The sequence below is a fragment of the Mus caroli genome, unplaced genomic scaffold (assembly GCF_978045245.1).
Source record: "Mus caroli unplaced genomic scaffold, Mus_caroli_1 scaffold_15, whole genome shotgun sequence".
NCBI lineage: Eukaryota > Metazoa > Chordata > Mammalia > Rodentia > Muridae > Mus > Mus caroli.
The window spans coordinates 47,770,347-47,796,198 of record NW_028227270.1 but is presented as its reverse complement, the minus strand read 5'-3'; the positions used below and the strand labels follow the sequence as shown (position 1 = coordinate 47,796,198).

General features: G+C 46.2%; 1 protein-coding gene across 7 annotated transcripts; it reads right to left on the bottom strand.

Moving 5' to 3' along the window:
* Nucleotides 1-7,609: 7,609 nt before the first annotated feature.
* Slc6a18 (solute carrier family 6 member 18) lies at nucleotides 7,610-24,404 on the bottom strand. 7 transcript variants are annotated; one of them, XM_021180620.3, is made up of 12 exons: nucleotides 24,138-24,403; nucleotides 22,098-22,238; nucleotides 21,745-21,882; nucleotides 20,814-20,995; nucleotides 18,775-18,885; nucleotides 17,650-17,762; nucleotides 15,782-15,910; nucleotides 13,986-14,142; nucleotides 12,716-12,920; nucleotides 12,148-12,307; nucleotides 11,388-11,550; nucleotides 7,610-10,160 (listed from the first exon to the last, which is right to left on the bottom strand). In XM_021180620.3, the coding sequence occupies exons 1-12, from the start codon at nucleotides 24,292-24,294 to the stop codon at nucleotides 9,969-9,971; spliced, it is 1,848 nt and encodes a 615-aa protein (XP_021036279.1). In that variant the 5' UTR covers nucleotides 24,295-24,403; the 3' UTR covers nucleotides 7,610-9,968. The 7 variants fall into 7 exon arrangements, with proteins under 7 accessions (XP_021036279.1, XP_021036281.1, XP_029324345.1 ...); XM_021180622.3 differs by lacking the exon at nucleotides 12,716-12,920 and adding an exon at nucleotides 12,551-12,641; XM_029468485.2 differs by lacking the exon at nucleotides 18,775-18,885 and having other exon boundaries at nucleotides 24,138-24,404.
* Nucleotides 24,405-25,852: the final 1,448 nt, after the last annotated feature.

Here is a 25,852-nt window from a genome sequence, read left to right as displayed (position 1 = left end):
AGTGAGGGTGAATCTTCTAGTTATACATCCAATAGGATGAATACCCCACACCATGTACAGAATTGTAAAATCAAAGAGTCTGAAGACAAATGAACCATCCAGAATATGAGCTGTGGATATGATCTGATCAGAGTTCTCAAAAGAAGAACTAAGAATGGCTTTTAAAAACCAAAGATGCTCATCATTCCTAGCAATTCAGAAAATGCAAATGAGAACAACTTTGAAATTTTATCTCACCCTGGTTAAAACAACTAAGGTCAGTAAACAACAACAAACGCTGGTGAGGGTGTAGGCAAAACCACCTGCTTTTGCTCTAGATTATAAACGGTGTAGCAACTGTAGGAATCAATATAGAAAATTATCAAAAATCTAAAAATAAATCTGTCATCCACATGATCCACTTATATCACAGCTTGTCCTATGCCCCAGGGATTCAGTATTCTTCTTCACAGATACCTGCATGGCCATGTTCTTTACTGGTCTATTACTCATAGCTAGGAAATGGAGATTAGACCTACATGTCTTTGAACAGAAGAATGGATAATGAAAATGTGGTACATATACACAATGAAATATTATTCGGCTGTAAAGAAAAAAAGAAATTGTGAAATTTGGAAGTAAAGGGAGAGAATTAGAAAGTATATCAAGTGTGGTAACTTGCTAAGGTTTGGTCTGTTGCTGTGTATTGTAATGCTAAGTTCTGTACCTGAAGGTCAATGAATTCTCATGTTTACAAGCTTTTGTGGTACAAACGTTGTTCCTTGATTTGAAACTACTGGTTGGTTAAATAAAATTGGCTACAGCCAATCACTGGAGGGATTAGAGGTAGGTGGGTTTTGAGTTACCTGGTTGGGGTGGAGAAGAGAGAGGAGGAGGAGGAAGCCACCATGAGGAGAGATGGACCATGAGCATGTGGTTAGGAGAAACAGCAAATATCTGGGGTACACCACTGGGGAGGTAGCAAGGCCAGAAATTAGAAAAGTATTAGGGATTACTCCCCAGTAATTGTCAAAGCCAAATAAAATAGCAAATGTCTGAGTCTCATTTATGCGTAAGCTAATCGGGGATAAGCTTAGAGTGGTTGTACTATAGTAACTCACATCCAGAAAGACAAATGCCACATGGTCTTTCTCATCTGTGATTCCTAGCTCAAAATCTTCAGATGTTACTGAATAACCTGGAGTAACTGCAGAAACCAGGAATGTAAAAAGGCACCATGGGGAGGGGGATGTAGGGAGTTGAAGAAGCTCTAAGAGAATATATGTTTTGACAATGGTGATGGAGGGTTCCACGCCTCAGACCCATAGCAAAGCCATTATCCAAATTGACCAGGCTTAGGAGTAACAGCCACGCTTCCCTTGGGATGTCAAATATGAGTGTTTATGAAGATGGTCAGTGAGTACTAAGATCAGTGACTGCAACTTCCTCCTAAATGTTTAAACCCTGAGGCTGCCTGAAGGGACCTCGTACTAAGGTAAATGCTTCCCTGTGCTGTACCTAATAAACATGACAAGGTTGCAGTTTGCAGTAGTAGTGTTTAGAAAACCACACCTGAATTCCTCTGTGTGTGTGTGTGTGTGTGTGTGTGTGTGTGTGTGTGTGTGTGTGATAGACAGAGAGAGACAGAGAGAGAGAGAGAGGTGGTGGAGAAAGAAGCAATGATAACGCTATCTTCAAGAGCCATAGACTGTTGCAAGATATTTGATCACACTGTGAACCCCAAGATTGTGCTGTTTACTGTAAAAACTTGTTTCTACTTGTGATGTGGCTCATCCCTTAGCACACACCTTTAGTCCCTCTGGCTGGAATGCAGACACGCCCTTACTACATTTCATTAATCCCCCAAAATGAATGTGAAGTTAGTTTGTAGAAGTTAGCACCCAAATTTGAAAGTGATGTCTAATTTATAACTACAGGGCTAGATATGTGTCCTTATATCCATATTACACGTAATCCTTATCCTTCATCAAAGAAGCTTTTGTTTGCAATAGATAGGTAACATTACAGAAACCCACAACTCTACAAAATACTGAAAGCAAGAACCCAGACCCAATGGATTCATCTACAACACAACCCATGAAGGAGTGTAATGGTTGAGGGGACAAGAAGATTGTAACCTTTTTCCTTTTAGGATGGCTGCAAAGGTGCACCTATTATACCTAAACATGGTTGCCTAAAAAGACCTGAACAAAACCATCACCAATATACATAGCTCTTCCTTGCTCTGGCCCCATGGTGGAGCAGACAGCCACAGGCTCTGTTCAGCGTCAAGTTGGAATGTTCAGGTGTTTGGGGAAAACACAGGAGGCCACAGGAACATAACCCAGGGTATGAGCAAGGCCATGGATATGCTGAAGGGTAGAAATCACTGGGGGCCTCTGGTGAATCTGGCCTTCTGGTCCTCACCTCTGCTTTTATGCCATGGGCCCCTACTGTAAGAGTTTGTCGGAACACCTAGGATAGGTTTGTCCTCATTCCTACAACCCCATTCCCCCAAGGAGATATCCATCAGTCAGGGCCCTCCTGTCCATTCTATTGAGATACCACCTGTCCCCACAGATTAGCACAGCAGCTCCCTGGAGAGAAGGCAGGTCTTAGTAAAGCTAGATAAATGCCATTCAATAGACAGCCTGCAGATAGTAACATGGGAGCAGGATTGCCAACATAAAGGGCAGAGGGGTGTACAGAACAGCCTTCCACTTCCAAAGGGACTGATTGAGCTGGATTCACTCATGTCTCATTAACCACCAATCAGCTTTGAGCAATTCTGGAAACTCTGGGATATCACTGGTGGGGCCACTGTACCTTGGACAGAGCTCCCAGTGCTGATGCAGCCTAATTGGCTTCAGCTGGCCTTATGGCATCGCCTTGCTCATTTGCCACCTTTCAGTGTACCCAAGTGACTAAGCCCAAGGCATTTACAGCAGAGCCAAGTCCAGGGACTGGACCATAAATGCACCCAGATTCCTGGAACTTCCATATGGAGGGTGTATGTTTGGAGCTCCTGGCAGCCAGCCTGTTGGAGCCAACCCCATCCCAGGGCAGAGGACACTCAGTAACAGAATCAAAATAGGCTTTGGAAATCCTAGGAGGCAAAGCCACAGTTCAACACGAGACTAGAAATCTTCCACCTGGACTGGGCATACTCAGGTTCTCAGGTGCTCCAGTAACATGTCATTGACCAACCCATGAGGTGCCAGGATCTTATCTCTAGTCCTGTTGATCTAGTTCCAACTCTCCTCAAGACCATTTTTATTCCTACCAGATTGCTAAGGAGTAGCTAAAGGCTCATGTTCTGATGGGCCCAAATCACGAAGTTACTGAGTTCTTTCTTCAACTACCACGGAGACTGTCAGATCTGCTCAGGGTGAAACAAAAATGGTAAAGTTATGGGGGGTTCTCCTAGATCTGAGCTGAATCAATCTCTCTCTCTCCCTCCCTCCCTCCCTCCCTCCCTCCCTCCCTCCCTCTCTCCCTCCTGCTTTCAATCCCAGAACTGTCTCAGTGAAGACAAGTGAATCCTTGGACTCCCTCGATGCTCTAGCAATACCTGCTTGGTAAGTTCAGGCCAGTGAGAGACCCTATCTGAAGATCAAATCAAATAGTTTTTAAAATATGGATGATGTACTAGATGGTTTTATGTGTCAACTTGACACATGTTAGAGTTATCAGAGAGGAAGGAACCTCAGTCAAGAAAAACGCCTCCATAAGATCCAGCTCTAAGCCATTTTCACAATTAGTGATCAGTGGGGGAGGGCCCAGCACATGATGTCATGGCTGGGGATACTGAGTTCTGTGAGCAAGCCATGGAGAGCAAGCCAGTAGGAAGCACCCCTCCATGGCCTCTACATTATCTCTGGCATTTGGATTCCAGCATTGCTTGAGTTCCTGTCCTGACTTCTCCCAGGGACGGACTATGATCTGGAAGTGTGAGCTGAGTAAACACTTTCCTCCCCAACTTGCTTTTAGTCATGGTGTTTTTGTCACAGCAGTAGAAACCCTGAGACAGACAGCTCCTGAGAAAGGACACTTTGTTCTCTGACCTCACAAACAAGCACACAGAGTCAAAGAACAGCAATGAAAAGGATTTGAGCACTAGGTGGCAAGGTCAATGGAGCCAGTCATGAGCTCCCCTGCAGGGCAAGAGTTCTTTTCTGCCCTTCTTTGGACACCCACACACTGGGCTCAAATCTTGGCACCTAGACGTTCATCTGTGTGGTGCTTTAAATGAAAATGGTCCCCACAGGCACATAGAAGGGGCACTATTAGGAGGTGTGGCCTTGTTGGAGTATGGTGGCCTTCTTGGAGGATGTATGTCACTTTGGGTTGGCTTTAAGTTTTCCTGCTGACCTAGTATAAAGCTTCCTTCTTATTGCCCGAGAATACAGATGTAGAACTCTCACCCCCTCTCCAGCACCATGTGTGCCTGCACTCTGCCACACCTCCTGCCATGAGGATATGGACTAAACTTCTGAACTGTAAGCCAGCCCCAAATAAATGTTTTCCTTTATAAGAGGTGCCTTGGATATGGTGTCTGCTCACAGCAATAAAAACCCTAACTAAGACAACATGCGAATGATATTATAGAGCGAAAGGAAGTTCCCAAAACTCGATGGACTTTACAAGTCCCCTCACCCCTAAGAGCTTATTGTCTTGGTTAGGGTTACTATAGCTATGATGAAACACCATGACCAAAACAACTCTCATCACTGTTCATCATCAAAGGAAGTCAGAACAAGAGCTCAAATAGGGCAGGAACCTGGAAACAGGAGCTGATACAGAGGCCTTGAGGAATGCTGCTTTCTTGCTTGCTTCCCATGGCTTGCTCAGTCTGCTTTCTTATACAACCAAGACCACCGGCCCAGGGGTGTACCCACCCATAATGAACTTGACCCTCTCACATCCGTCACTAAGAAAATGCCCTACAAGATGGTGTACAGCCCCATCTTATGGATGAATTTTTAACTGAAGTTCCCTCCTCTCAGATGGCTTTAGCTTGTGTCAAGACAGCACACTTGTGGTGAGCAGAACAATGACAACAAAGATGTGTTGTTCCCCCCAGAAACTGACTACGCTACCTGATCATGAAGTGTGAGTAAATTTACAGATGGAGTGAAGAGGGCTGGTCTGTTGACCTGTAGATATGGCTCATTCTGTTTATCTGGATGGACCTGAGATCATCACAGGGGTAAAAGGGAAGGCTAAGTAGAGCTGGGTTATAGAAACTCTAAGACAATCACTGTTGTCTTTGAGTCTGAAGAAAGGGCCAAGCCCAGGAATGAGGGCACAACCAACCGGACTAGCAAAGGACAGGTGCTGCCCAGCATACCTCAATCCTGGCTCAGTGAGATCCATCCAATTCGCACTCTGGGCCTCCAGGACAGTTAAGAGTTCAGATACATTTGGGATGAGCTTCTGGTTTTCTGAGGACCAGGGTGGGGACATGTGGCAGGTGACAGAGACTGGACTGAAACGTCAAGATTGACATGGGAAAGAAGCCATTTTTTTTCTTTTCTTTTTTTTTTTTTTTTTTTTTTTTTTAGAGAAAGACTGGAGTCTTTCTTCACCTGGACTTTTTCTAAGGAATGAATTATGTACCAGACATGAATGGGATACACAAACTTAGGTGAGCCTGGTTACATAATCCAATAAAGGACTATGGGCCACTTGCTCCAGTGTTCTTTGAGTTCTTTTCCAAGCTTACTAAGCACAGTCTCATTCTTGGGAGAACTTTCTCTTGCTTAGTAAGCTGTATCTCTTTCTCTTTTTTTTTCAATATTTTATTAGATATTTTCTTCATTTACATTTCAAATGCTATCCCGAAAGTCCCCTATACCCTCCCCCGCCCTGCTCCCCTACCCACCCACTCCCACTTCTTGGCCCTGGCGTTCCCCTGTACTGGAGCATATAAAGTTTGCAAGACCAAGGGGCCTCTCTTCCCAATGACTGTGAGCATCCACTTCTGTATTTGCCAGGCACTGGCATAGCCTCACACGAGACAGCTATATCAGGGTCCTTTCAGCAAAATCTTGCTGGCATGTGCAAATAGTGTCTGCATTTGGTGGCTGATTATGGGATGGATCCCTGGTCCATCCTTCTGTCTCAGCTCCAAACTTTTTCTCTGTAACTCCTTCCATGGGTATTTTGTTCCCTATTCTAAGGAGGAATGAAATATCCACACATTGGTCTTCCTTCTTCTTGATTTTCTTGTGTTTTGCAAATTGTATCTTGGGTATTCTAAGTTTCTGTGCTAATATCCACTTATCAGTGAGTGCATATCAAGTGACTTCTTTTGTGATTGGGTTACCTCACTCAGGATGATAGCATATCCTTCAGATAGATCCATTTGCCCAAGAATTTCATAAATTCATTGTTTTTAATAGCTGAGTAGTACTCCATTGTGTAAATGTACCACATTTTCTGTATCCATTCCTCTGTTGAGGGACATCTGGGTTCTTTCCAGCTTCTGGCTATTATAAATAAGGCTGCTATGAACATAGTGGAGCGTGTGTCCTTATTACCAATTGGAACATCTTCTGGGTATATGCCCAGGAAAAGTACTGCTGGATCTTCTGGTAGTACTATGTCCAATTTTCTGAGGAACCGCCAGACTGATTTCCGAGTGGATGTACCAGCTTGCAATCCCACCAACAATGGAGGAGTCTTCCTCTTTCTCCACATCCTCACCAGCATCTGCTGTCACCTGAATTTTTGATCTTAGTCATTCTGACTGGTGTGAGGTGGAATCTCAGAGTTGTTTTGATTTGCATTTCCCTGATGATTAAGGATGTTGAACATTTTTTCAAGTGCTTCTCAGCCCTTCGGTATGCCTCAGGTGAGAATTCTTTGTTTAGCTCTGAGCCCCATTTTTAATGGGGTTATTTGATTTCTGGAGTCCAGCTTCTTGAGCTCGTGGTATATATTGGATATTAGTCCTCTATCAGATTTAGGATTGGTAAAAATCCTTTTCCAATCTGTTGGTGGCCTTTTTGTCTTATTGACAGTGTCTTTTGCCTTACAGAAGCTTTGCAATTTTATGAGGTCCCATTTGTTGATTCTTGATCTTACAACACAAGCCATTGCTGTTCTGTTCAGGAATTTTTCCCCTCTGCTCCATTTCCTCCATTGCTGGTGGGATTGTAAGCTTGGACATCCACTCGGAAAGCATCTTCAAGACTTTTCCCCACTTTCTCCTCTATAAATTTCAGTGTCTCTGGTTTTATGTGGAGGTTTTTGATCTACTTAGACTTGAGCTTTGTACAAGAAGATAAGAATGGATCAATTCGCATTCTTCTGCATGATAACTGCCAGTTGTGCCAGCACCATTTGTTAAAAATGTAAGTTGTATTTCTATTTATAGCTATGTATCATTGGAGCAATCCTAGAATAAAATACCCGCTGAATTCAGATCTACAGGTTGGCACTCCTAAACATGCTCTCCCTGAGATTATGAGATTTTTCAATTTCTCTATATCCCTGTCTAGTTTAAAAGGTATAACTTTTTCTCCATCTCCCCTCCTTTAGCAATGCTGGAATTTTCATCTTGTTTATGTTGTTTGTTTCTCAAACTTTAATCTAAAAAAAAAATGTCCTCAAGCTGCCTTCTGAGTCCATTTTTAATTATTTTATTAATGAGACCAAGAACCTAAAGGGAACTCATTTTCCTGACAACAGAGACACTTCTGTAGCCCACCAGAACTGGTACCCACAAACCTACAGACTCACTCCCTAGTCACATGGGGGCGTCTTTCACAATGAGTTCCAGCTCCACCCATATGTAAGAGGGGTTGCTTCCATACAGTAAGTTGACTTGTCTGAACTTGTGCTCTCACGATTGCCTGGGATACAGAACTACCTCCCACCCTAGAGTATAGATGAACGCCTCTCTGGGTATAATCCTAACCTTAGTCATAGGATAGAGCTAGGGTGAAGAAGAATACTGAGAGAAGAAGTCTGAGTTTCATGTGGTTGAGGAAGACATGGACACTGTGTCCGTCTTAGAGTTCACAGGCTATTGATGGCAGCTTCATTTCTATGTTGACACTGTTGCCCTGAGAAGTAGTGTGTTCCAACAGGTTGCAGGTTTTTGTGGTCTGGTTTTTGCTGCATGGGCCTTGCCCATGGTTTTCTCAAGGGTAGGGTCAACTGGGGGGATACCTTGCATGAAGTGATGGTCATGCAGTTTCAGGTCATTCATTCACCTTTGCTCTGCAGTCTAGCCCCTTGTTCACCTCATCCTGAATAGTGCTTTGGTAGCCACCCCTATATCCCAGGCACTCATCAGGGGCTCCAAACAATCAACCTGTTTGATAGAGGTGGAACCTCTGATGTTTTGGACTGCCCATATGTTGATATGCCTACCTGTAAGCCACCCAGTGGACATGCCTCCTGTCCATCTTTCCTTCTACCTGGATATTTTCATAGCTGTATCAAGAATGTGTGCAGAATGGACTATTCTGAAGAGGTTAGCACCCAAGCCCTTGCTCTCTATGGCTAAGCAGGACTCCAGATTCTAGGGTCCATGCTTTCATTTCAGTCCTGGCAGAAGGCATATTCTTCCAAGGTGCTGGCAGAGCCCACCCTGCTTTTATGATGCCCAACACTGAAGGTATTTCCTTGATAATAGGCCCCTATGACAACCTAATTTTGAAACATGATATGGACATAAAATACCTTGTATAAGGATAGGTGCCTCTAATATTCCTGCTTATCAAGAATATTTATCAATGGCAGAATAGATGGACATAGGTAGTTGTCATAGTCCAGGATGCTGGACCAAGTGCAGGCTTTAACCCTTTGTAGACTTGAGTACTTTCTGTTGCACACCTTGGGGTTCATTCTGTGTATAGTGCTCAGTGGATATGCAGATGGATAAACAGAGACTTTCATGTTTACTTTGAATTCTGGGCTAGCCCTGACAAGGGTGGTTTCCAGTAAGAGCCACATTTGCACACACATAAGCCTTTTTTGTTTAAAATGTCATCACTGTGGACAGTACCACTATCCTTCTCCCCCTCCCCACCCTCTCGCCCCAAAGGCACCAGAGTCTGCTGTGCCTGGGAAGTTACTGACATCACAAAGCCACTGGTTAGTACAAGAAGTGAACATGCTTGCCCAAGTCCCCAGGTTTCAGAGATGACCCTAGTTCACAGTCTTGATGGAAGGGGCAGAAAACAGAACAGGGTGGAGGGTGGCTCTCTGAGCCTTGCAGTGACTTTAGAGCCATGGCTATACTTCAAGGTTGCAGAGGCCCACTGGTGAAGAGTACCAGTGAGTGAGCAGATGTGAGTGAATAACTGGTTATCACTCTCAAGAGAGTAGAATCTAACTGTCCAGGAGCCATTTTGTACTTTCTTGACAAGCTTGAAAAATAAAAATGACAATATGTCTGGTGAAACGGGGCACAGTCAGCCCCTCCTCACCTGTGACCACCTCCCCCTTGCAGCAATGATTGTAGGCATGGGAAACTCAGTCCTCTAGTAGTCTGGTATCTGCACCTGTGGATCACTCTCTTTATAGATGTGGTAACACCAGGATGATATGGGAGGAAGAAGAAGTTTCCTGCCTTTCAGGTTCCCCATGCCCCTGAGCTCAGCTTTCCCTTGAAGATCAACATTAGGTCTGGATTTCTAAAATTAGTAATGTGGAGGCCACTCCGAGAAAAGGGGTTCCACAGTCTTGCCACTATGCCAACAAAGTACACTTAGGGCTACCCAACTCAGCATGGATTCTAGGGGAAAGCCATGTCCACACAGAGTGCATCCTGTGAGACCTAGCTTTGGAGGAATGGCATCACACGGACTCCCACCGAGCAACACACAGCTAGCCTGAATCTGTGAGTCTTCCACCATACAGAAAGCTGGGAAAGCAATAATCACGTGGTCTCAGTAGTGGACAGAGTGTAATGAGGCTGCATCTGAGTGGGCACAGGTCTTCCTCCCAACCCTGATCTACCCTAGTTCTTTGCCTCAGCAGCCTCTGCTCTCCTGTAGCTTCAGACCACTTTCCAGATGCGTAGCCTTCCACCTCTGTTTGTACTGGGACAGTAACTGAGCCAGAGCAACTCCAGGGACCCACAGTGAGGGCAGGAAGGACAGGAGCACACAGGTGACCTGCACCCAGCCTGGGTAGAACTTCTCCTCTCTTGAGGGAAAATGTTCCTGTGGGGACAAAAGAGCATGCTCAGATATGTGTCCTGACAGAGACCACACCACCCATCTCCAAGTGGAGTCAGGCAGATTCTTGGTCACCATCAACATAAGTGGCCACTTCACACATGCACACCCTTCCTGTAACAACAGTGAGCACATGGATTCTTGAGAAAATGAAAGAAGTTTGCCCAGAATTTCCTCTACCCCAGCCCCTCCTGAAGGTGGGAACCACGGAGAGGCCAGTTGGATCTAGACACTCTGGGTCCCCAGCTTTCTCCTCTGTGACATGACAACATCACTCACCCAACTTCAGATGTTTCTTGTGTGTTTGCCCACACAAACACACAAGAAACATCTGAAGTTGGGTGAGTGATGTTGTAGAAGGTACAATCTAATGAGACAGTTCTCAAGAAAACCTCTCAAGTATACAGCCTACTTTGCAGGTCCCTGCTGGAGTCTTTCTTTGGGAATGCCTTGGAAAGGATTGCTCCCGTAATAAAGAGATAAGGCATGGGTGCAGGTCAGATTCTGAACTTGTGCTTCTGAGGACCAGGCAGTTGGGTAAAGGACAGGACTAACAGTTGGAAGAGACTACCCTACCTTAAGAGACTGGTCAGAGACTGGGGTCATATTGCTAATCATAAAACACTCTCTACTCATCACTTGTCTTCTCACAGATAGAAAATGAGCAGTTTTCTGGCTGTTTGTCCCTAGACACACTGAGACAATCAAATAAGTCCATATTCCTAACAAGGAGGCTACTAGGACCTATGATGTCCCAAGAGCAGTGGTCCTCAGCCTTCCTAATGCCGTGATCTAATACAGTTCCTCATTTTGTAGTTACCCCCGACCATAAACTCACTTTTGTTGCTGCATTATAATTTTGCTACTGTTCTGAATTATAATGTAAATATCTGTGTTTTCCAATGGTCTTAGGTGACCCTGTGAAATTGTTTTTCAGACCCCTCCCCCCAAGTGGTCATGACCTACAGGTTGAGAACAGCTACCCTAGAGTCTAGACACCATGGGATCCAGTCTCTGCTTACCAAAGCCCTTGCCTTGAAATGCCAGCAGTCTCAGGCCTGATAGCCAATCATCATATCTACATCTCTAATTTCCCTGTTACCAGAAGTGGTCAGACCACTCTGCCATGTGTAGGTCATCTAAGCTGTGAGTAGTACTATGGGTGCTAGGTCAAGCCAGAGGAATCCCCACAGCACTGTGGGAAGGACCTACATATTGGGGATTCCAGGCCTTGTAACTGGGCGGTGTCTGGATCAGAAGGACAACGTAGGACAGGAAGATTCCGAACAGCAGCATAGGGCTCACAACCCTCCATGTCACCCGCCAGTAGAGGCCGGGCCGCCGCCCAGTCATCCATTCAATGTCATCACAGAACCTGCAGAAGACACTGGGCTCAGGCTTCCTTGTATGGTCTCCTTGAACAGCCAATTCTTAAAAATGAAGAACAGTGGACATCCTGACCCCACCCTGGATCTTAGGGTACTGTACCGGTTGGTTTTATGTGTCAACTTGACACAAGCTGGAATTATCACAGAAAAAGAAGCCTCCCTCGAGGAAATGCCTCCATGAGATCCAGCTGTAAGGCATTTTCTCAATTAGTGATCAAGGGGGGAGGGTCCATTGTGGGTGGTGCCATCCCTGGTTCTTGAGTTCTATAAGAGAGCAAGCTGAGCAAGCCAGGGGAAGCAAACCAGTAAGTAACATCCCTCCATGGCCTCTGCATCAGCTCCTGCTTCCAGACCTGCCTGGATTCTAGTCCTGACTTTCTTTGGTGATGAACAGCAAAGTGGAAGTGTAATCTGAATAAACCCGTTCCTCCCCAATTTGCTTCTCCGTCGTAATGTTTGTGCAGGAATAGAAACCCTGACTAAGACAGGTACTATCTCAGAGTGTCTCCAAGATTTAGACATCTGTGAATACATACAATGCACCACAATACCATTCCCTGAGGTGAGGCATGGGAACAGCTCACCGTCTCATCCCATAAATGTGAATGACTCCTATCACTTCCATGAAGGCGAAGATGATCAAATTCAGAGAAGCTGCAAAACTGTCAAAGATCTCCAACCAGTAGTTTCCAGACTGCAGTGTGAAGCAAATGGCTGAGAGGAAACAGGCAAAGCAGGTCACCCCTGGGGACAAAGGTAAGTAGGGTGAGAGACAGTGGGATGGAGGGCCAGAAGACCCTGGGCATCCTTGCCCTCAAACCTTGATCCTTCCCACCCCCATCAGGTGCTGTGCCAAGCAACAGGGAGGACCTGCTAGGAATGGGGTTCAGCTTGCATAAGAATAGGAGGGGAAAAGCCCAGATCTTCCTTCTCCCTTATTCCCACTCCTTTCTTCCTCCCCACATCCTTTCCTTCTATTTCCCCAACCTAGGAGCACTGGGGCTTCACAGACTCTAGAAGTCAGCCTGGCACAGCCTTCTCCAAGAACATGGGCCCCAGAGATCTGCTTCCAGATGGGCTGGTGAACAGTGAGCAGGATGGACAACAGGCCAAAGTAGACAGTGAGGACAGGCCCTCCAGGCAATTACTCACCAGTCATGGCCTCCTTGGGTATACCTTTGGGTAAGATCCCCATGTCCAATAGTGGTGTAATGACACTCTCCATGTTCCCAAACATGGAGGACAGACCCAGGGTAAACAGCATCCCAAAGAAGAGCACAGACCACACAGAAGCACCTGGCATGTGCAGGACAGCTTCTGTGAAAACGATGAAGGCCAGGCCTGGGCCAGAGGCACTCTGCAACACAGATTCTGTGCTGTGGACATGTACACAGCCCATATCATGATACATGTGCATCCATACCATTACCTATGAATGCTCCATTGTAACATGCACATACTCACAGTGACATTATGTACACACACACACACACACACGAACATGTGTGTATAGCACTGTAACATGTATACACCCCATATCATGATACCTGTGTGTCACACCATTACCTGTGAATGCTCTACTGAAATGGTGTACACACTCACAGTGACATATGTACATACACACAGATGTGTATATAGCATCAAAACATATACATACCCCATACCATGATACAAGTGCCCTATAGAGTGACATATATGCTCCACACTACAGCACATACACACCCTCATTATGACACATGTGCATCTATGCTATAACACATATGCACCCCTACCACAACACATGTATACCTTCACTATGACATATTTGTACTCTATACTGGTACATATATGTGCCCCACACTATGACACAGGTACACACTGCACTGTGGCGTGAGCTTGAACCACAGCATCACATTTGTGCATCTTCTCACCCACCATGACATGTGTGTCACATACTGTGACATGTACACACTCTACACCATGACCTAAGCGCACGCACACACACACACCCCTTCTGGTGTCAGAAGTGCTACCCTGTCCTTCTGAGAAGACATGCCACAGGCACAGCTCTGAGAGAAGGAAGGATTCTCTTTGAATAAGGAAGATGGCATGGTTGAACAGAGAATCTATGACCTTGGAGTCAGAGACCAGGAGTTAATGCCCTGAGAATCTTCCCCCGAGTGACCATCCCTAGCCTGGTGCCTGTGGGTCCCCAGCACCCACTGGCCTCTATGACCAGGCTCTGACTACTCCCTCCTGGGTTCTCTATCCCAACAATGTTGTCATTCTGAGGTCATCCTGTCTGCCAGATGCAGATGGACTGAGGAGCTTTTTTTTTTGTAGTTTCCTATGGGATATGTCCCCAGCCTTTTGCAGCTCTGCATGCGCCCTAAGTGGCCCTGGTTTCCTAGGGACATCCCTCCCATTCTGCCCCTGTGGGTACCTTATCCAGAAAATCTTCCAGATGGCAGGTCTTCAGGGGAAGTCGGGCCACCCTCGCAGCCTGAGTGGCATTCAGGTACCTGAGGACAGATGGGTACTCATCCCTGGAGATGCTAAGCTCTGGAAGGTCGAACTCATCGATGAGGCTCAAGATATTTCTGCAGGAGCAGGAAAAAGGCCAGTGAGGATGAAACTGGATACTCTACAATCCAGCAAATGTTCCAGTGTTCCGGGAAAGTTCTCGAGCAAATAGCAGCACTCAAATGAGAACTTTCCTGGAGCCTTTGGTGGTTCATGGATACCTGTATTTGGCCGTAATTAGAAAGGGGAAGTAATTTCTACCTGTGAACCAAGAATGGGGGCATCTATATGTGGGCATTAGTGAGAAGGAGGCAGATTCTCACCTCATCAGTAAGGGATCTGGCAGTATGGGGATAGCAAACCTTGGTATCATCCTCTTGATGCTGCTTTTATGAGCGTGTACAATATAGGAGTTATAGGGCAAGTCTCCCTAGATTTCTAAGGAAAGTCTGGGAAGTGAGGAGGTGAAATGAGGTCACAGTTCTGAGGCAGCTGCTGAGAAGTCAGCATGGGAAGCTGTGAAGGTGAAGTGGATCCCTCCCGATGCTGGAGATACTTGGAACTTCTGCTAAGGAAAGCTGCAGGCAACAAGAACCAGTAGAAGAGAGAGGCCACACAGCTACAGCTGACAAGGCCATGGAAGTGGAGCTGCCAGGGCCTATTGGAACTCATACCACTACCATGTGTCCTGGGTACCAGACACAGAGATTCGGGATTTCACATCTGTCTCTTCTAGTTTTCAGTCTTGCTTTGGTTTGGTCCTTCTTTGCTGTTCTCCTGATCCTCCCTTTTAAAATGAGAATGTTTCCCACTTTATCTTGAAATATCTTCCTTCTTGATGTTACAGTTGCTTACAGCTAGGAATTTGTGTCAATCTCAGAGGAGACTTTGAACTTTCAAGCCATGTTACACCTGTTGACTTTGAGGATACCTGGACAGACTGGATGCATTTTTTATTACAAAATAGCCATGTGACTTGGGGGCTGAGGTGGAATGTAGTGGTGGAGATAGAAAGCATCCCACATAGGGTATGTGTGAAGTCCTAGTCTCAGGGGTATCTTTGAGAGAGTTTATTTCTTGATCCTGTCTCTTTTATTCCTGTTCACAATGATTTGAGGAATTTACACACACACACACACACACACACACACACACACACACACACACACACACACACACACACACTCCTGATGTGTATGTGACCATATGAGACCAAGCAAGCATGAATTGAACTCCCTAAATTTTAGAAACTAAAACCATGAGGAAAATAATCCCCCTTGAAGGTTATTTCCACCAGGTAACTTTTTGTCACAGATAAGAAAAGCAACCAACGCATTCCTCTTCTACAACCCAGTGGCCATAACCTTTGCTCAGTTGCATCGTAGCCTCTGTCCTCTCTATCACAGCTGTTTCTTCTGTGTCTATTTCTGTCCCAGTAGGACATCTATCATTGCTTTAGGACCACTCTGCTCCAGGAGTACCTCATCTCAATTCCAACTTTTCTTCCATCAAAGGTAGACTTACATCTTAGACCTACGTCTAATCGAGTCATATTCTGAGGCTGCCAGTGGACAGGAATCTTCGGAGGAAACTACTCATCTCATTGCCCCGGAGAAAGGGGACATGCCCATGCAGTCTATGCATATGTGGACTCCACTGTTAAACATCTGTCTGATGACCTTGCCCTGTAAATCCCAGTACAGCATCTATGCTCACCTGTCCAGGCACCTTCCATAGTCATTGGATGCCTTGAACCCCATGATGGAGAAGATGGTGATGGATGCATACAGGGAGGTCATACTGTTGACCAGGGCAATAATCACGGCGTCCTTCTCACAATTGTTCCTGGACACAAGCACATGGCCATCATGGGACTTTCTGGGTCAGAACCAGGCTTCCTATAGGAGGAAATGGAATGGTTCCCTCCTTAGCACCTCTGTGGCCTGAGATGTGCTCACTCTGAACCTAGAGGATGGTGGGGTTGATCTTGTGCTCCCAGGATGACTTCAGCCTCTTCCTATACTCCCTCACTACAACCCAGCTCAGGGCCACTAAGGGCCTGGGTATTCATGGGGTGGTGAGGAGGAATGAAGGTTTTTTTAAAGACTATCTTCCAATCATAATGTATGTAGGTGAACTTTGAGTGAATTCAGGCCAGTAAAATATGACCAAAAAATTATCCCAGATTACATATCCTTCCCTAAAGGCTGGTAGAGAAGAGTCACTCAGAAACTTCCTCTATCCCACAGAAAGGTGGGTGACCACACAAAGTTGGCTTGTTAGTCTGTCATAATGTGACCCACTGGCTTAGCTTAGGAGCAATGCATCCTGGGTTCTGTGCACAGACTATCTGGCAGCAACATCTGCATGGGTCAGCATCTTGGCTGTTTCAAGAGATTAGTAAGCTTAACGCTACATGTGTGCTTTTATGGTTCATGTACATGTCATACATACTTGGGTCAGCATCCTTCCCAGTGTGAAAGGCATGTGAACACTGTCATCAAAAATGAAATTGCTGGGGCTGGAGAGCTACTAGCACAGTGGGTAAGAATACTTGCTGCTCTTGCAAAGAACACAAGTGCTGTTCTCAGCACACACAAACAGCTATAACTCTAGTCCCAGGAGATCTAACACTTTTTTGGCCTCCTCAAGGCACCAGGCACATATGTGTACATGGTAGGCAAAACACCCATACACATAAAAATATGTTAATAAAAAATAATTTTAAATAAGTCATTAAAAATGGAGCTATCGGGGCTGGAGAGATGGCTCAGCAGTTAAGAGCGCCGACTGCTCTTCTGAAGATCATGAGTTCAAATCCCAGAAACCACATGGTGGCTCACAACCATCTGTAATGAGATCTGATGCCCTCTTCTGGGGTGTCTGAAGACAGCTACAGTGTGCTTACATATAATAAATAAATAAATCTTTTTTTAAAAAATGGAGCTATCAGCCATAACAGAAGGAAAAAACCAGAGATCATGACAGAAGGAAGTTCATGCAAAATTGCTTAATATAGGGGGGCTCTCCTTAACCACTACCTCACACAGAGGCCACCAAAGAATAGTTCTGCAAGGACAACTACTAATCCTGTCTGATCAGCTTCCGACTGTTTATTGGTCACTGTGTAAAGCTTGTAAATCCTCATCTTCTTTTGGATCTGACCATGGTCTACCCTGTCCCATTGATCTACCAGGATCTACTGTGTCACATGGTACATGCCTTCCCAGTGCAGTGCTCTGCTATTTCCAAACAGATGATGCCAAGATTCCTGAAGCATCCTTGGCTGCTTTTGTAACATACACTTACAGTTCTGTCCAGCCTCGGGTGAGCTGAGTATTTTGGTAGACTTGAAGCACTGCCACCAAGGCCCAACCTGGCAACCTTTAGAGAACACCCTGCCTTGTCTTCAGTAATACCTCAGGAAGTCTTAACAAAAGCCCTACTCAGAATGAAATTCTCGCTTGGAGTTCACAGGAGTCCCTTTATCCAACAGTGTGGTTCCAAGTGGTTGTGTCTATCTCAGGTTTGCCGGCTCAACATTGGAACTGTATAGGCACCCACACCACAAATGGGCTGCATACCTGGGTGGGTTGTAGCTTGCAAAAGCAATATGCCCTCCAAAGGCCAGGGACAGGGAGAAGAAAATCTGGGTGGCTGCATCCAACCACACCCGTGGGTTCTGAAGAGACTTCATCTGGAATGAACAGGGGTGGCCTCATTATGCAGAGGGCAGATTGTACCAGCTGGTCCATCTGACTCTTCCAAAACATTTGGCATACTCATGAGCAGGAGGGTGTGGCTTGTTCCAAAATCTCAGAAGTGAGCAAGCCTGGGGGTAGCACTAGACCCAGTTCTGATGTAAGTCTGGCAAGCCTCTAACTCAAGAACTTGCAGACCCAGGACTTTGGGGTGCTTTGAGGGTATCCTGGGAGCAGGATATATATGTGTGTGTCTGTGTGTGTATACATACATACATACATATATGTGTGTATGTGTATATATATTTAAACATATATGTGTGTATGTTCAAATACGTTCAAATATATATATTCATATATGTGTGTGTTCAAATGTACATATATATGTTCAATTATGAGAATATATATGTGTGTATGTGTATATTCAAAATTTTATGTTCAAATATATATATATGTTCATATATGTGTGTATTCAAATATACATATATATATTCCCTTATGAGATATATATGTGTGTATATACATACATATATGTATGTGTCTGTTCAATGTATATATATGTACAAATATTTATGTTCATATATACATACATATATATATATATATATATTCACACATCTATGTTCCCTGTATTTGTCACTATTACAGGGACTCTCATGGACCACAACCTCACACAAAGGCAACCAAAGAATACTTCTGCAAGGACAACTAATATATATGGGTACAGGAATCTTGACTCTTGTAGCTCCCTGTTATGGGGAGCGAGCGGGGCAGAGGTCAGGTGTAGAACACATGGTCCCCAGTCAGCCCCTCCCTGCACTGCACTCAGTTGCTCCCTACCTTCCTTCATGTGCCTCCCACTCAGTTACCTACTTGTCCTGGATCAAAGTATTGCATGCTATGATGCCCCTCCTAGTTCCCGTGGGAGCCCTCACCCTGCATTACCTTGGCAGCCCTTACCTACAACATTCTCTGGCCATGATCCCCGGAAGCATAAGGTCTACTTACATTGGGAGTAAACAGGTAGGTCAGGCCCTCTGTTGCTCCAGGCAGGGTCAGACCTCTGATGAGGAAGATGGTTAGCACCAGGTAAGGGAATAGGGCTGTAAAGTAGATCGCCTGAGGATAACAAAGTATGAAATGTGGCCCGGCATGTGTCACAAGAAAGCCTTTGTAGGAGCAGCTGGGTAGATATTCAGGGCCTGTGTTTCAGCACTCTTCTGAGACCAAGCTAGAAGTGGGTGCTTGGGAATGTGAGGTCAGGGCAAGGTCAGGTTCATGATTTGGGCTCATGAGCAAACATCAGGTGATCAGCTTCATTTTCACATTTGAGCCCTGTGGATCAGCTGAGGTGAGCATTGAGGTCCTAGGACACACAAGTGTCCTATCCCCAGCCTCCTCTTCCTAGCATTTGCTCTAGCCTTCCTTCCCACCCTCAGCCCTTCCTCTTATCCTCCAGTCTCTTCTGCCTCATTCCCAGACTTTGCTTCCCTTCCCCTGCCTCCTCCTTCTCATATCCCAGACTCCCCTCTTCAATTCCCCCTCCCTTTCCACAACTCACAGCCGCCTCCTCTACACCCCACTTTCCAGCCTCCTCTTTTTATACCTCTTTTGCAATAGCTGTGGGCTCTACTTGATCTTTCTTAGGCAGCCTTGTTTCTGAACTCCTCTTCAAATTCTCTCCAACCCTCTTAAGCCCATCAGGCACTTGCTATGTTATAAGGGCCCTCTATCTCATCCTCTTTCCCCTGATACTCCAGATGGCCAGAGGGCTAGTCCCTGTCTACTCCTGCCCACACTCTCCCCTCCTACACTGGCCCAGCATAGGTCTTCAGCTGGTTTTTCAGGCTTCTGCTCACTAAGTATCCATGTAAAAGGACATGCAAGGGAGAATTATGTATGTGTGTGCCTAAACCCCGTGACACAGACCACAGAATCTGCTGCCACATTTTCAAGAGCTTGCAAGAACACAAAAGGCTGCATGGACTCTGTGCGGAATCTCTGCAGCCATTGGTCAAAGGCAGGACCCAGATGTAAGGGTCCAAATGGCCACCTGAATAGAACCTGCACATGACATGAGAGACTTCCAAAACCTCTCTTTCCAGAGAAGCCACATAGACAGAAGTATCTCTTTTCTCAATCTCTAAAAGACAATTACCTGTGTATAGCAGAGCCTGACAATGCTTGTGCTATTAACACTTTATAAGTAAAAGCAGTGCCAAGCCAGGAGGAAGAGGTGGACAGAAACAGGAGAAGGTTCTTAAAGGAACAGGATATGTGGGGTCAACTGGTGATGAGTCGGAGCAGGATAGGAGTGTGGAATCTCTGCAGCCATTGGTCAAAGGCAGGACCCAGATGTAAGGGTCCAAATGGCCACCTGAATAGAACCTGCACATGACATGAGAGACTTCCAAAACCTCTCTTTCCAGAGAAGCCACATAGACAGAAGTATCTCTTTTCTCAATCTCTAAAAGACAATTACCTGTGTATAGCAGAGCCTGACAATGCTTGTGCTATTAACACTTTATAAGTAAAAGCAGTGCCAAGCCAGGAGGAAGAGGTGGACAGAAACAGGAGAAGGTTCTTAAAGGAACAGGATATGTGGGGTCAACTGGTGATGAGTCGGAGCAGGATAGGAGTGGACCAGTCAGTGCTTTTGGCCAGCTCTGTAGCAATCCCAGGAGAACAAGTGGGACTTAAGTCCTCAGAGAAAGAGCAACAGGAACAATGGTTTGTCGGGACTCACAGAAAAGAAGCTGATAGAAAAGCTGGTCCCAGTCACGTACGTTGGTGTGAGTGGTTATACCGGCAAAAGTGGTCAGAATGGGATGAAAGAGACCCAACAGGATGCTTTCAACAAGAGCACACATCCAACAGATACATCCAGAAGAGGGTGGACATGCTGTGTCAATGTACAGAAGAAAGCCAACCCCATCAAATACAGGTCAGTTCCAGTGCAGGCAGGACTGGGAAAAGGAAGCACTCAGTGGCCATGGAGGGGTCAGTCTTGAAAGCACCTCTGGCACAACAGAGCTCCCCGCACTCACCTTCCCCGTGCTCTCAATGCCTCTGATGACACACAGGTACACAGTTGACCAGCAGGCCACCAGGCAGAGGAACAGCTTCCACTGGATAGTGCCTGTGTTGCTGATGTCAGATGTGATATTCAGAGTCTGCCGGTACCAGAAGTAGCTCACGGTGCCACTGGTCTGGCATTCCTGCACAAATCCTGGAGCCAACAGCACTGTCACTGGCTAGCCACAGGGTTTGGGGTCAGTCCATACCATAATGAAGCATTAGCCAAGAACTGTAGGTGCCAGCGTGGCAGGCCCTTCACAGCTGACCTGTCACTAAAGCTGCCCTTGAAAGGCCTACCTGGGCTGTGTTTACTGCCTCCCTTTTGGGTTCAGGAGCCGTGTGTGTGTGTGTGTGTGTGTGTGTGTGTGTGTGTGTGTGTGTGTGTGTGTGTATGAAGGGTAAAGGATAACTTTGGGTATCATCCTTAGAAATATCATCCATCTTTAAGATAGGGTCTTTCATTGTCCTGATATTCACCAATTAGGGTAGGTTGTCTGGCCAGTGCACCCCAGGAATCTTTCTTTCTCTACATCTCCAGTACTGCGAATATAAGCATACACCACAACATACAACATGAACTCTGGGGATCAAACTCAGATCCTCATGCTTCTGAAGAAGCTTTGCCAACCGATTTATCGCCTCAGCCTCCAGGAGCCCCTTCTTGTTTCTTTTTGGGCCCCAACGCTGTGATGGAGAACTCTGCAAGAGACTAAGTGCCTCTATGAACCAATCTGTCCAGATGTCTCTGGGCTCAGCGGGTAGTCAGAGGCCAAGAGTAGAGGTGAAGGGCTGGATTTCAAATGTGCCCTTCAGGGGAGAGACCTGAGTGTGTGCCCTGGAGCTTGATCAGCATCTGTCCCGGGGCCGCACATAGAACCTCCACGCCCCGTGGACTCTCACCTGTTCTGTTGAGATCCAGCGGACATGTGCTCCAGGGCAGCGGGTGTTGGAAGGAGTTGAGGAAGTACCATAAGACCCACAGGAGAACCGTGTTGTAGTACAAACTGACCAGGAAGGACACTGAGAAGCAGCCCAGGCCTGCAGACATGGTAGTGCATCCAGGACCAGGTAGGCAATGAGTGGAACCCTTCCTTTATGTGTGGCCTGCTACTGTAGCTTCTGTGACTTTCCAATAACCTTCACCCTGTTCTCCTATGCCTGCCATGTCTCTCACCATAGGTGTGCCCCACCAACACAATTAAGAGGTCCCCAAGAGGTCTAAGCAGACGGCATGGTATGGGAAGAGAGCGTACCTACGCCACCGAGGTAAGGGGAGATGGTCTTCCACACTCCAATGCTTCCCCTCCGTAGGCGCTGGCCAATGGCAAGCTCGATGTAGAAAAGCGGGATACCCTCAAAGACCAGGGCAATGAAATAGGGGATGAGGAAGGCCCCTGCAAAGACACAAGGTGAGGGCATAGCTCCTGGCTGCCTATAGCATATCAGTGTGGTTAATGAAAAGACACATTTAGGTTGTGCTCAGAACAGTTTAAAAGCAGTGCATGTTGCCAGCATGTACTTTGACATTACCAGAAAAAGGGGCAGCAGAGGCCTCAGGAGTTACATGGGGATCCTACCCAGACATTATGGCCTTTGTTGCTAAGTTTTTTTTAAGGTAGTATCTTGCAAGCTGAGGATATAGCCTGGCTGTTAACGTGCTCATTTTGCAAGCATGAGAATCTGATTTCAATTCCCAGAATCCATGTAAAAAGGCTGGTCATGGTTGTGCACATTTGTAATCTAGGCTCTGGGATAGATTACAGATAGGCAGATCTTGCTGGACAGCCGCAACACCTATTTGCCTTGCCTAATTTCAGGTCACTAAAAGCTAGTGTGTCAAAAATATGGTAAATGAAACATCAGCTGAGGCTGTCTGTTGGCCTACACAAATGTGTGTAGATATACACACATACTCACTCACATTCATACTCACACTCATTCAATATAGACTACATTACTGAAATGCCCTAGGAAGCCTGTTTGGAGAAGATTCAAGCAAGGCCAAGGTACCTACCCACAAGCCCAGTCCCATGGAAATGAATTGACAGAAGTCCTACTACCCTCTCCTTGGTCCTGTTTGTTTGAATTTCTTTTTTATATATATATAAAGATGTATTTATTTTATGTATATGAGTACACCATTGCTCTCTTCAGAGACACCAGAAGAGGACATCAGATCCCATTAGAGATGGTTGTGAGCCTCCATGTGGTTGCTGGGAATTGAACCTCTGGAAGAGCAGTCGGTGCTCTTATTCACTGAGCCATCTCTCTAGCCCTTGTCTGAATTTCAAAAGGGTCAACACACCATGAATCTTGGAAGAGCCTTCTTATCAGATGGGATGGCTCTGTCTGCTCTTCTATCTGCTCTTGGCCTGGGGAGGTAGGGTCTGTTCCACCCACACTTGTACACACTTTTTCACCACAGCTTTCTCTGTCTTGATCACCAGCCAGAGCAGCCAGGCCCACAAGCTCACAACCCTGTCTGCTTCCAGGCAGTGAGTTTAGAACCACGGGCCCTGAAAATGATGCTCTCCATGTTGTTGAAACCAAAGCAGAGACACCGTGGAATAGGAAGACAGACCTGTGCAGCCTGGGACCCCAGAACTTAGAGAAGCTGAGAAATCTGAGTGGTATCCCATCCAGATCCCACAAAGTCACAACTGTCCTATGACACCTAGGGACAAGATTGGGAGATGCTCCATGTTAGCGTTCAGGATAGCACAGCTCATTTGTCTCCTCCTGCGCCCTCAGTATGGAGATATCAGTGTGAGTGCCATGAGTTTGTGGTTATGTGAAGGGAAACAAGTGTTTGATGGAGGGAGGCTCTGTGTGTGTGTAGAGGGGGGCAGAGACTTGGCTCCTTTACTAAGTAATAGGCTCTCATAAGGAGACAGTTTAATGGTCAACATAGTACTAGGTGTCCTGCAGAACCTCTGCACTCTCAGGAAGAGCTGCTGCCTTGGGATGAATCATTGGTGGAGCCAAACAGCTAGCTATAACATTATGCAAAGAACCAGGAAGAAATCAGCTCTGGGTCCAGCTGGACGCCGAGGTGGTGATGGGAAACCCAGAGGCTGCTGCTTGCAACCAGAACAAAGGCATGATGTAGCAGGCAACAAGTTAACACATTCTACCCTTGCTCAAAAACCCAGACCATTGGAGACCAGGATGGGACTCAAAGACACTGAGCTATTCTTGGGGCAAAAGCAAATTATAATTTCCAAGAAGGGAAACTTGCTACTCAAGGGCAGGAAATGCTTTGGAGAGGGCTTGGTGTGAAGCAGGAAGCTTACCTCCTCCGTGGGTCTGGCACAGGTAGGGGAACCTCCATATGTTCCCCAGCCCCACAGCAAAACCGATGCAGCTCAGAAGGTACTGGAGTTTGTTGTCCCACTTGGGTCTTTCATCCTCAATGTCCACAAGCGGGTCCATCCCTGAGGCCTGTGCCATGATGAGCAGTCACCTTGGGTAGGGCTGGGAAGGCTGGGTGTCCAGTGGACACTTTGCAGCACACTAGTCCAGAAGGCCCTCTAAGGAAGCTGAAGCAGTCAGGCCCTCCTTGAGGCATTTATCCATTTGTTTAAATGAGCCCAGTTAATTGATAACTGACATCAAATTCCTGCCTACTGCAGAGTCCATCTTCAACACCCACATCTACTGGCCTATCTGTGGCTTTCTGTACAATGTGATCAGTGAGTAACAGAGCCTGCTAGCACAACACTTAATATAGGCCGGATGCTCCCTGGAACCTGCAGGACTCCCAGAATGGAAAGTTCAGTTGGCCACTAAAACCTATTTATTCTGTAACTAAGCCTGTGATGTAAGTACTATAGGCTCACTTTCCATAAGGGTCAGTAGAGCATTCCTCAAACTGTTCTCTTCCTCCAGGTAATAATAATACCTTGTAGCTCATGGCAACATGTGGGCATGGTGTGTTATGGTCCAAAACACTGTGCCAGGACAGCTTCTGCTCTTCCTGTGTTGCTCATCCACCCCAGTGGCCCAGCAGCCCAAGCTCCCTGCAGTCTTCTCTCAGGAAGGCTCTGTAAGTGGACTTGGAGCATACAGCCTACCTCTGCTGCCTTTGCCCAGTACAGCCTGGAGTTCTTTGGGTTTCCCTAATGAGCAGTACGTAGTGCCCAGAGGGTATACTACTGTCCAAACCACACAGCCACCGCACCAGTCCTGTTGCGCTGTCACAGGTACAGCTGCAATGAGGAGCTGACCTTGGCTTTGTATGGATGTTGGACATGGTCTTTATTTCCCTGAGACATGGAGTCAGAAGGGGTCTACCACATGCTTAATCTTTAAGCACACTTATTTTTCAGGTATCTGTCTATGGGTTTTGTGGCTAGTTCTAAACCTCCATGGTTTGAGTTTGTCAAGAAAAACCCCACCTGCACCCCCCCCCAGACTACACCTGCTCCAGACCCTTGGCACAGCCCAAAAGACCCTGCCTGAGAATAGCCCATATCCATCTGTGAACAAGAGTTTTGAGGGGTGAGCACAAAAAGCTTCATCCTCGTGTACAGGGATTTAAGGGGCTTCTTCCCAACTTCATCCTCTGTACTAGTGACCTTGCTGTTGTCTGGGGGTAGCTGGGAAGGACAGAGTGATGCTACCATGTGTATTTGTGATGTTCCCCAGATTCTGAGACTCCTCCCTCATGATGTTTCTCCCTGAAGACAGGCTAAGAGCATCTTAAGCCCTTGAACCTATAATTCTCGTCCTCCTGCACACTGCTCTTTCAACTATGCAGCCACAACTCCAAATATGTACATTGCAGAAGCTCTATAGGAGATCCTATTTTGAGCGTGAGGGTAAAAGTGAGTAGAGGTTTGAGAAGAGACGGGAAATGAAGGGAAGTGTAGGGTATGGAGGAGGATCTTGGGTAGAGGAGGCATCCCTTGGTGTTACCCATAGGCTGGACACGTTTCTGGGATTCTCTGTCCTCTTGCTTCCCTCAACTCTCCACCTCTGTTTCCATCTGACCTTATTTCCATGCAGC

Excerpts from the sequence above, each read along its gene's own strand:
- Slc6a18 (XM_021180620.3), bottom strand. The coding sequence starts at position 24,294 with ATGGCACAGGCCTCAGGGATGGACCCGCTTGTGGACATTGAGGATGAA. Across the intron at positions 21,883-22,097 it reads CCCTTACCTCGGTGGCGTAG|GCCTGGGCTGCTTCTCAGTG; the intron begins GTACGCTCTCTT and ends CCATGTCTGCAG. Across the intron at positions 17,763-18,774 it reads CCTACCTGTTTACTCCCAAT|ATGAAGTCTCTTCAGAACCC; the intron begins GTAAGTAGACCT and ends TGTTCATTCCAG.